The 12,303-nt window shown below is 32.7% G+C and overlaps 1 protein-coding gene across 2 annotated transcripts; it reads right to left on the reverse strand.

Annotated features, from left to right (window-relative positions):
• Positions 1-402: 402 nt before the first annotated feature.
• Positions 403-10,132, reverse strand: LOC106129454 (kynurenine formamidase). 2 transcript variants are annotated; one of them, XM_013328019.2, is made up of 5 exons: positions 9,919-10,132; positions 4,723-4,870; positions 4,299-4,400; positions 2,697-2,910; positions 403-1,851 (listed from the first exon to the last, which is right to left on the reverse strand). In XM_013328019.2, the coding sequence occupies exons 2-5, from the start codon at positions 4,838-4,840 to the stop codon at positions 1,392-1,394; spliced, it is 894 nt and encodes a 297-aa protein (XP_013183473.1). In that variant the 5' UTR covers positions 4,841-4,870; positions 9,919-10,132; the 3' UTR covers positions 403-1,391. The 2 variants fall into 2 exon arrangements, with proteins under 2 accessions (XP_013183473.1, XP_013183472.1); XM_013328018.2 differs by having other exon boundaries at positions 9,965-10,131.
• Between the last annotated feature and the right edge of the window lie 2,171 nt (positions 10,133-12,303).

The following is a 12,303-nucleotide window of genomic DNA, read 5'->3' on the forward strand; positions in this document are numbered from 1 at the left end:
TGAAGGGCGAGGGAGTTAGTGCGGAGAAATTAATTATGAATGAGTTATCATACTGTTACCTTTTTTTTGGATACCTCTGAGTTATTCATTGCCATACTCAAATTAGACGTTATGTAAGTACATCTTATGATACGTATCTAACCAAAATTAAAAAAAAAAGCTGCTGAGAAAGTAGTGAAAATCGAAGATAAAAAGTTATTCAACAACTTCTGTCTGTTTTCTTTACGTATGTTGCACCCACAACGGACAAACTTTCAAGTTCGGGGTCTGCTTAAAGCTTAAAGTAGGATCTAATATGCACGTAAGTGAGTCTAAGTATATTTACATTAAAAATTCTTTTTTTGGGCGTCTGTTTCTTCTCGCATAATTTGAGTGTAATGAAATTAATAAAGACGCAAGAAATAAACTAAAAAAGGAAGTATAGATTTTAAAATCAACAACTGGACGGTTTCGTAACATTTATAACTTAAATTATATTAAACTAGTTCAGCATCATAAGTCTTATTTAGGTTAATCATAACATTATATCACATCAGAAAATAACATCATTATTATTACCATACTTATTAGATAACCTAATTCATAATAAATGAGAATTTGACAAAATAAATTGAAAATTCATAAAGTTATAAAATAAAAAGCAGAATCTTAATAATAACCAAATTACGTACTTTCAATATTAAATATTACACCTGTATACATATATACATCATTATAAGTACTTACTATTTAACATAGTTTTTACGAGATTAAATCTTTAACTTAGATCGGATGAAAACTTGACTTTCTCAATCTAGGATCAGAGTTCAAAGGCGCTCCCCGGGCTCCTGCCCAGAGAAGAATAGAATAAATTTATCCTCAAAATTGGATACAAGGTATCACTTATTGACGTCACATCACTTAAATCTAATTGTATCTACTATGAATAAAGCAACTAATATAATTTCATTTTAGTTTACAGATACAATGAGATGTGAAAATATGAAACATAAAAAACAAAAACGCTTTGCTTATCTACCTACCATACGAATGAAATGGTTCAACACCCGTGGGAGAAAGTTGTATTTATTGGAAGTTGCTTTATTGATGCTGAAAGTGTGTCAAATTTAGTTAGATCCTTCCAGTGAGTTTCGTAAAATTGACTGACCAGTATATGATGACTTTCTTGTATTTTAACGAAACTGGTGATCATTATTAAAAATTTTACGATAGAAGTCTTAACAGAAATATATAATAGAAAAATATGGCTTACATTTTCTACGACAGCTATTTTATTTTCTTTATTATCTAGCGCATCTAATTATATTGTACCTACTTATTAACTTATTACTTTCGTCCATAAAATATTCATTAAACTCTTGACTTTTAAATATATACCAAACAAGTTGAATCTACAAATGCTTTCGAACATCATGAACCAATAAGTTCTTGAGGAAGTTGTCTTGGTTCGCGAAACACTCTACTATGTCAAAATGATCCATATCATCCTTTATCTCCAAGTACATATGCTGGATCAAACACGTATTCTGCAGCAATTCAAAGAACTCTCTAGATTGTTTTTTGAATGCGGGACTGTCATTTTGTGCTGCTAAGATGTATAACCGTATTCTCCTTCCTTGCAGATGCTTGAAACAGTCAAACTGGGGTGAAAGCGGTCTTGCCCACTCAGTTGGTAGCTGGACGGCGTTGTTGACAGATGTGTGAATGACCTCTCGAAGATCGTAAATTCCGGAGATAAGGAAAGCGCCCTGAAGTCTCGAAGAACCTAAGGCGCTGTCGAGAAAGTCCGCGCTAGCTAGTAGTTTGGCCACTAAATGAGCACCAGCCGAGTGACCAGCGAAGTACACCCCTCTGAAAAAATAAATTACTTATAAATGAAAAAATATACCATTTTAGGAAGGTTACTAAATAAATGGTTGAAAGTACATAGTTATCGAATATAATACAGATTGTAGGTAGTTTATATACCTAGTATTCCTAGGAATCTACCAAATTGTGAAATGCAACTATGTTTTGGTATCGAAAAGTAACTAGTACTAATGTAATCTTTCTTTACGTTTAGAGGAAAAGTTTGTTTTGGCATTTTTATACGAGTATGATTACGATAACCTACAATGTAAAGTCATTTGAATGCCGCTATATTCTAAAAGCAATTGTACTTATTCGATTTATTTATTTTAAGATTTTGAATGATATTTGTAACGTCAAAATTATTTTTTTAGTTTTAAGTCTGCTAATTTATATTTAATATAAATTGGAGATACAAAGAGGAGAGAGATTCTATCTTAAATTAGTTAGATTCAACGGGGTTTTGTTTTTGATAACTCGATTAAAAAGTTATTTCTTTTCTTCTTTCTATTGTAAAATAATGTTTTACAACAAAATTAACGCCAAGTTGGTCTACCTAGTAAAAACTAACCACTGCAAGCCTCCGAGTAGAGAAAACCAATCCTAAGTTATAAAATGTTGTTTGAGAAAACATTCCCATGCACAGAATCAGCTTGATCTCAATACCCCATTTCCCTAACCCATTCATTACATATAGCATGTTTTCACGGGGTCGACTGAGTCTATAATCAAAAGTAGCAAAGATCACCTAAAAAATTTAAGCGAAGTTTTTGGTCGACGTATTAACTTACAAGTTTTAGAAATGAAAGATAGTTTATTTATATATAAAAATTGTTTTATTTTCTTACCTACTGCCCATCTTCTCAGCATATTCAAAAACGAATCTCGCGGCGTTTTGTATCTGGTTGACGATTTCTGGCAGGGTCGCCACAGGGCAGAGGTCGTAACCAACGACTATGGTCTTCACCCTGGACCGGTAGAGCGGCAAAGCTGGGTACCTGGATATTTCTCGAGATAACTCCTGCCAATATCCGCCATGAACGTACACGAGGATCGGAGAGTCTGTAAAATATTTTTTATATACCTACGCATAAGTACTCAACAAACAAACATACATATAATCACGTATATATCCCCTGTGGGCTAGATAGAGCCTTGAACAGTTTTGAAAAGTCTGGTAGGCCGCGTTAAGCTGTTGCACTCAACATGTCTTTTTCTATTACGCCAGAGTCAAAAGTATTCAAAAGCCAGGATTTATTTATGATTAAGTCATTTATTGTGTTCCTAGAGAGTGACAAGTTGCTTCCACATTGCCAATAATGAGATTCCCGAGTTTTCAAGACTTTCCCTTGATTGACTATAATTATACTCGAGAAGACACTTTATTTATTTAAGCCTATTGGTATATGGTAGATAGTGCCATACCACAGCCCTAACCTGTCTGTTTTGGTAAGAATAAAGATGTAGCAATACGGACGTTTAACTTTATCAGCTTAGGTAACTGTGAAATTTTCAGCTAGAAGATTTTGACTTAGCAATAGGAACCGCTTAGAAAAACTAGTGCACATAATTAATATATTCGGACGAACAAGACATTAACCAACATTTGTATATATATTATTTATACAGGTGTAGTATCCGAGACAGATATCTACCAACCTACTCTTACTAAAAACAAATTCGACGCAAAGCAGCTTACGTAATTCTTTAATTTCATATAAACTAAATGTTCTAAATTCACAGTCGTTAGCAACTCATCAAAAATCTATTTGTATCATTGACTGATTACATAATGCTATGAATACTGCGAAGTTTTGCTGACAAAAGGATTCGAATTTCGTCTTACAGAAATGTATTTACTGTAAGGTTGGTACAAAATAAAGTATCCTATAATGTTATGCTGAGTTTTTATTCACGGCAATGCCGCGTGGTTCCCGGCACAAATACAAAAAATAATAGGTCCACTTCATCTCTTTCCCCTGGATGTCGTAAAAGGCGACTAAGGGATAGGCTTACAAACTTGAGATTCTTTTTTAGGCGATGGGCTAGCAACCTGTCTCTATTTGAATCTCAATTCCATCATTAGGCCAAATAGCTGAACGTGGCCATTCAGTCTTTTCAAGACTGTTGGCTCTATCTACCCCGCAAGGGATGTAAACGTGACCATATGTATGTATGAGTTTTTATTCCTACTTAGTGAAATGCGTTAATTAATTAATCAGCCAATATTTGCATTAAGCTAAAAAAAACTTCTTTCTGTTTTTATTCAAAATTAACTATATTTTAATGATAACTACAAGTATGTTGGTCAATAGTTGACGAGACTGCCTAGAAATTGGGTTATCAACAACCTTAAGCCATTAAATGGGTACATTCTCTCTCTTTTACATAATTTATATTTAGTAGAAGTTAGTATTTCTTGTGAAGTCAAATTAAACTGTTTTATTTACCATCTGGTAAATCCGTGCCAAGTATGTCCAATTTTTGCCCAGGCGTGGAACCATATTCAATTTCCAGTTTATGTGGTATGTTATTGGTCGCGTCATCGCTGGCTGTAATCAAAACATTTCTTTATCACCAACAAATAACTTATAACCATATCATTTTTGTGTCTACAAGTTTTGCCCGAAGATTTAGTCCAGTGGTTCTTGCGTTATTCACTTCGAATTATCAAAATGCCGAAAAAAAAAATACAAGCGATATCTGAAAGATACAGTAATATACCAAAGGGTGTGTATGTTACATTTCAGTAAACTAGTAGCCATTTTTAAATTTATTCCTTAAAAACAAAATCTTACCTCGTTGTATATGTTAGGAACATTAATGGATTAGTTATTGATAAACAAAGAATAATTAATAGTCTTATAATCATACCTTCTGTGACTATTTTGACATGATGGTGTAATACGTCCTGAGCCGATGGAAAGCGTTCTGACCACCTGCTTGGAGAGTACTCCCTTTCCAAATCCAGAGAGTCAAGAATGTTAGACATTTTGCAAAGCTTTGATTCTGGTTGATAACACTGAAAAAAAAATTGAGGTCTAAAATTTTTTCGCATGATTTTTTTCTGTTTGATAAATATAATATAGGTACACTAATACCTGTAACATGCAAAATAAACGACTACGTACTACTACGAGTACTACGACTAATACCTATAAAAGCAAGCATTTATTATTTAGCATTGAGTAAATTTTGTAAGATACCTAAAACTTTACTTTGTGCAAAGGAGATAAGCGCTGTACGGTCAGTTTCTGCGTCTTAATTAGTACCTTCTTAGCAGATGTTTGCCCTACATCGACATTGGATAATGACGATCTTTTAATCAAACAACAAACAAAGCCAGATTTACGTTGTAATGGGATTCTTCCCAAAAACTTGTAAATAAAACCAATTTGTTTCAGGCTTAGTAAGTAGTTGCAACTTTTTAGCAGGTACTCATAGGATAAATACAAAACATTAATTTCAATAAACTTAGAAAATCCATGTTCACCACATAGGCAGGTTAATTCATTAATAACTCTTATAAATTACAAGTATAAAATATTTGACAAGACCATCGGAAACATCGAAGTCGGTTCGTCGCAGTTGTTGTAATGTTGACACAAATTCTTGAACTGTTTTATATTTATACTTCTTAGCAATTTTATTGCCCATACCTTTTAAAGAGGTCGGATAATGGCTTGTTTTTCAAAAATTACTAAAAATATTAAAGTAATATTTTTAATAAAAAATATTATATATATATATATAATATATATATATATATATACTTTAAATGACTGTATAGCTTATATTTGCCAAGTTTCCTAAAATTTATCCTACACGTACCTATCTATACTAATATTATAAAGCTGAAGAGTTTGTTTGTTCGTTTGTTTGAACGCGCTAATCTCAGGAACTACTGGTTCGAATTAAAAAAATATTTTTGCGTCGAATACACCATTTATCAAGGAAGGTTTTAGGCTATATATAACATCACGCTGCAACTATAAGGAGCAAAGAAATAATGGAAAATGTAAATGAAACTGGGTTCTAGAGGGCTTCAATGATGCCCAAAATAACTATTCCATGCGGACGAAGTTGCGGGCACAGCTAGTAACAATATAAAATAATAAGCCATTTAATAAAACTCAAACGGAACGGTTTTTTTTTCTAAACAAATATTGAAAGGCTTATTCCTAAACTTGAGATTCTTATTTTAGGCGATAGGCTAGTAACCGGTCGCTATTTGAATCTCAATCCATCAATAAGCTAATCAATAAAAACAGTAATGCATATAACGTGAATATGTGTGTTGAAATTTTACGTCAAATAGGATGATATCTTTTCTCGAAGACCATCTACTGAACATGTTTTCTATTAGACTATTATTTTGTGAAGTCTCTACAAAGACGTCTTGTCTTAGTCTCGTGTGATATCAAACATTTACGTCAACCCACGCCTACTTTAGCATTGAATAACAACGTCATTCTAGAACTGACCTTAAATTATGCTGGTTAACTATTTAACTCTATAATCTAGTAGAAAAAAAATGGAACAGCTTATCTTGTAATTGCCATAAACTATCGATTAAATGCGATTTAGTAATGAAGTAGTACCTATGTTCCTTATACAATTTTTCTCCAAGATAAATCATTAACACAATCTTTCTAGCGTTTTTGGCTGCGCCCCACAATTCAGGGTTAAGAAGTTGCGGTTATTAGAAAAACTTTGTTTTAACATATTTCTATAAACATCGCCTTATTCAATTACTTAATTAATTAATTGATTTAATAGCCTTCTCTGTGTTCCACTGCTGGGCAAAGGCCTCCCCATTCGTCTTCCACAAGCTTCTATCTGAAGAATAGCTTTTTTATCCACCGAACGATCTATTTGGCGGCATGCGGCAAACATGTCCAGCCTATACTATAAACATCCTGTAAACATCCCATTCTACTTCTACGATTTAAATAATTAAAATAAAATTCAGTTGTTAAGTATTTTTGACTTAGCTATATAGATAAATAAATAAATTTTAAACTTATATAGATAAATTGATGTCCACATCAATACTTATTCAAAATGTTTTAACAATTATAAAAAATTAATTCCCGGTTTGTTTTTGACGAAGCATGTTCCTTATACCTGGCTGCTTTTCTTTTTATTATTTTTAAATAATAAATGCAAATTTCCATACAATCTAGATTCCATAAAAATCACCGACTACATTTATCAGGTAAACCACAATACTCTGTCATATTATACTACTAGTACGTTACGTCGTCCCTTCAACAACGTATTAAATTACAAGCTTAGTATCAATATCATAGATTAAGTTAATATGTGAAGAAAGTTTATCAAATGTGGGATCGCTGCCCATGCATGAGCGGTCGCAATATCTGTTAAGGAGGTGATCAATATGACCGACCAAAATAAATATATTTTCATCCTTGTTATAGGATCATTGTTATATTTGTATCATTGTTATAGTTGCATAATTACAAGAGAATTACTTTATTTTACTCCTGTCTGGCATTAGTCCCGTTGACACCCATCCTCACATCTTTGGAGAGGGACCCGACCAGGATCCTGGATTGTACGTCAGGTTTTTAAAGAAGCTATTCACGTCTCCGACCTGCGCAACCTTTTGCGGGAAAACCTAACCCATATTGGATCATGTTTAGAATTTCGGGGGAACTATGCCAGGAAGTATATTATCTACACAATGTGAAATCTGGTGACAACAAGGCCAAGGCGTCGACAAAGTGATAGTGAACCAGGTATAATTAAGCTTCTACTCATAATAGAATGTCTTTTTGCATGCCGCTATTTTATATCTTTGAGTATTGAATAACAGCACCGAGGTTTTGCTTTTGTGGAAAGTCGTTTTTTTAAACCACTTTTTAACTTTGAAGCACCTTTGCAATCACAGACATAAAAATTCAAAAATCATTTAGTCCGGAATAATTAGATAAAGTAAGTTATTCTACTTAGTTACAATTTCATAACGGGCTTCTCATTCAATTGTATTGTATTGCTTTTTTATAGTCAATTAATATCTTTATAACAACTTAATCTTTAACCATTCAATGTGTCTCTCTACCAATTATGAGCACGGAAGATTTGTTACCTAAGGTTAACAAACACAAAAAGGTAATCTTTAATTATATTAAATTTAATGTTTAATAAATGAGGTTTTAATTGATAAAGTTCTCGAAGTTTTATTACGTTACGTTAGTTGTCTTGCTTGGTCATTAACTATTGGATCCATAAAACGTTCTACGACTTTTTTGATGAACGTAGTGGAATGTTGTTTTTAATGGAATGGGCCGAGGTTGTTTTTTTTTTAACATATTTATTGAAATCTAGTCTTTATAGCGAACGTTGTGACCCAATTAAGATAGAAGCACCTATCTTTTACATTTATCGAAACTGAATTAATATACCTAATGTGGACATGGTCATACCAACACCAAATATTTACTTAAAATGTAAGGGTTAAGAAATCCTAAATATTTTTAATCTTTCAGTTAGTGTTATAAGATTTAAACGTAGGTTCTCTACGTTTATTTCTTTTTCTTTTATAATTTTTAAGATAAATATAAGAATCTGAATTAAAAATAAAATGGTAATTTTAAAGCGAATATTAAAGCAATATTGTACTCTTAATAACATAGATATGTAGGTATATTGTATATTTACTAAGTAAGTACGTACCAATACTGATAAATATATTTATCTCGGAGAAATCTAAATAATAATATTATTCGGATTTGTGTAGTTGTTTATGATTGTGGTGATGTAAGTATGCCATATTTAATTGATTTTGTGTAGACTTATGCACCTAGGCACCATGCGCGTAAACTTCCGTAGTAGGTAGGTACTACACTTAGTTTGTAGTCACGAAGTACATGATTTTATATAATTTGCAGCAACAAAACAAAGTTCATATCCTGATTGAAATCAAAGAAATATTGTTATTATGTTACTGATTTTAAAACTCTTTTTCCCGTTTGTTTTTGTCTAAATTGTTAACCGTTTCCCAAAACCTAAGATCTATAATGAAAGTAATAAGAACAGTAGGCGACTTAGAAAAGTATATCACATTCGCATTGTAGACATATTATTATGTAAAGTACTTTTTTATACGGTCCACTGTACTAAGTTTAATAGAAACTAGTTTTGTAGCACAATGTGCTCAATCATGCCTAAAAGGCGTAAATAAGCACAATGTTCTTTTATCGTACATTTGTAACAGTGAATTTTTTTATGTATATTTTCCGACATGCTTATATTTATCCTTAGGATATTTGGTTCCGTGTTATCTAGGTACATTTCACATAAATGTGTGAAATATACATAAGAAATACCTAGCTACCTACTTAGGTTACTACCTAACCTATTTAATTTACTGAACTCTACCTATCCTAGCAGAGCTGTGTCGTACCTAGTTGCCGTCAACAGCATACTCGTATCAAATTAGCCGGTACACTGCATTGAACTAAGTATAAGGCGTTCTAAGAGACGAATTTTCTGTGAATTTGGGTAACCTGATATGCTGTTGACTGTACTTCATATTACAATCTAGTTGTTTTTTACATACCACTTCAGATAAGAGATATAAAATTTATTACACGCTTTAAAAGGTATTACTTAGTTATCTTATTTAGCTGTTCTTCAGTTAACATTCGTGTCATTAACACATTATCATAGTATCAGAGCCGTAAAGTTATAAAGAATAACGTAATACCTAGTACTTAGGTACTTACTTGAGTAGAGTAGTTTTTCATATGTAAACATTAATCAATATGTCTATAAAGATTACTAAGTACTTATAGATCTATATATTAATAGATAATTGTGTTATTGTAAAATTTTTACAAGGATCTGGATTTTATTAACGTATCTAAATATTTATTTAGGTATGCTTTTATCTTATAAAAATTATTTTACGAAATAAATAAAAAAGAAAGGGTACTATACTAGAATAATACCTACCTTCTTAGATATATAAAAAAATAGAATTCATGATAAGCTGGTGTAGGTTCAAAAAATCTTTTAAAATTAAAGGATGTATTTTCTACTTACCTCTTTAAAACCGAATTACTACTAGCCAGTAAAAAATATCACCAACCTTCTTGATCCGAGTTTGTTAAAGGATTGTTTTTGTTTATAAACAATAATGCCACGCGCACACGCACGGTCGATAGAATTCGAATATGGAATGAGCGTTGTGTCGACGCCACGCCTGCGTACTATCTGCGCACTGGCCCTCTGTTTCGCTGGGTGCACCGGTCTAATTATAAACTTGTTGAACTCAACTCGTACTGCATGACATCGTCTCAGTTCTGATAAGACAGTCTAACCTAATAGCTTTACTTAGCCATCAGAATCTAACGAAATATTAAATTAAGATTAAAATGTAAATAGTTTGTCAATGATAAAGAACTTTCCTTTATTTACCTACTTTTCGTCAGTCAATTCCAGGATGTTATGAACGATATTAAATACATTATCTTTTTAAAGGATTTTAAGCTTAAATAATTAATCAGTTTTACAACATATCACTTCCTCGATCCCTTTTTATAGACATAGTAATAGGCGCGTTTTACTTACTTCCCTGTTGACACGTTGCTAACCCATCGCATGAAAAGAATCAAAATAGAGAATCCACTAGGACCTATTCCTATACATACTGGTGTTTTTTCTAGGGTAACAGACTAGTGCACAAAGAAGCTTGCACTACAAGAACTTGTTTATTCCCTAAGTCATCTTTTACGTCATTCCCGTGAAAAAGATTGATTGGTCTTAATCTAAATTCTTTTGAGATAATTATGTGACATATTGTAAGCTCAGTTTACATATTATCTTCTTAAAGTCCTCAGCTGTAATCTACGCTTTACGTTGCCTTTTATTGTCAGTGTCACAATACGTTTGCCTAACTATAGTTCCAGTTCTGTAGATTTCTTCTCAATATATTATCGCACTCTCTTCTTGGCTGTATCTTCCAAGAAAGTTTAGTCAACAAAGCTCTTCATAAATACTTAAGCGAAAATGGAACAGGCTATACTGACCAGGTAGGTAAAGATTGTACAAAAAAATGGGGTCCTTACTGTCCCACTATGGGACAACATAATGGAACTAGTGGGATAGACCGAATCGAGCCAGGTCAAAACTATTATTAACTAGAGAGCGTCATTATCTGGAAAGGTAAGGTGTCACCTCGTGTGGAAGCCGACTCCTATTTTTACCGGGTTAAAATCCCACACCGCCCATGTTTCCCCTTCTTTTGACTTCTATTCTAGTTGAAGTACCTAATTATGACTTCATCGTACAGGGGATACATACACATGCATAAAAATGTAATTGGATGGGCGAAAAAATGTGCCTGCAAATTGGAATAATTGAATGTCTTACAAATTCAATTGTTCAAATTCTTTTTTGTCCAATCTTGGTTAATTTAACAGTCTGAAATACCTCTACCCCGTAAAGGATAAAGTATTTTCGTGATTGTATGTATGAATGTCGTATTTATTTTATTCCCAAATTTATTGTAGCTCAATTATCCAATCTGATAAAAATTCCATAAGTCGCTTCGCTGTTGTTACCTGACCTGTGGAAGTGACCGAGGGTGGTTGTGGACACTTTCTCAGAGATGCAGCAACGAGGAAAATATCCTAAATAATGGCGATGGTTTTAAAGCTCAAAATAACTTGGTAGGACCATTTTGATTACAAAATCGTCGCATCGATGTAACTAAAAAAATCATTTGAAATTTGAGGAACAAACCCATCCTCAAGGCCATTTCAATCGTTTTGAGCTTTGTACCTAATAATACCTACTCGTATTAACTAACTTTCCTTCTTGTACTTACTAACTGCAGCGCTAGTGGCGCCACAAGAAGGACCAGCATATTTTTAGCTTTGAACATCATTGGAGTTCTCGGCTGTATATTTGTAACAATCATACTGATCCTGTGGGCACTTAGTAAGTATACCAGCTGAAATAATAAAAAAAAGTAAATAATCTCATCATCTTGGACATGAGTAGTTTTTACTTTAAAGAAAAAACATTTGATTTTTAAGAAAATCATATGGCAACAATTGGTTCTAAATAATTAATTTATCAGATAATTTCGTCGATATGTTTCCCAAAAGACCAAGGCACACAATACCTGCGACTTTAATAAGGAAAACATTAAAAACTTATGAACCGTTAACATCAAAGTATATCCTCACGGTAGACGCGTTAACTATTGACTCATCTTGACCAAGTGCATAATCCTTATTTCATAATTTCAGATATCATATTACAAGAGCCAAATACTCACCCAGGAGTTATTAATTTCATCAAGAGCTACAAATTCGTACTTAGGTCGGGGGTCGAACCCATGGATCATCACCCGATCATAATGGGAGTTCATCGACAATAAATGTATATATCTGAATATTAAAAAGTTAAATGTTGATCTTA

The sequence above is a fragment of the Amyelois transitella genome, chromosome 4 (assembly GCF_032362555.1).
Source record: "Amyelois transitella isolate CPQ chromosome 4, ilAmyTran1.1, whole genome shotgun sequence".
Lineage (NCBI taxonomy): Eukaryota > Metazoa > Arthropoda > Insecta > Lepidoptera > Pyralidae > Amyelois > Amyelois transitella.

Coding starts and splice junctions, on each gene's coding strand:
- LOC106129454 (XM_013328019.2), bottom strand. CDS start 4,840: ATGTCTAACATTCTTGACTCTCTGGATTTGGAAAGGGAGTACTCTCCA. Junction 4,401..4,722: donor TGTCAAAATAGTCACAGAAG/GTATGATTATAA, acceptor TTTTGATTACAG/CCAGCGATGACGCGACCAAT. Junction 1,852..2,696: donor GCTGAGAAGATGGGCAGTAG/GTAAGAAAATAA, acceptor TTATTTTTTCAG/AGGGGTGTACTTCGCTGGTC.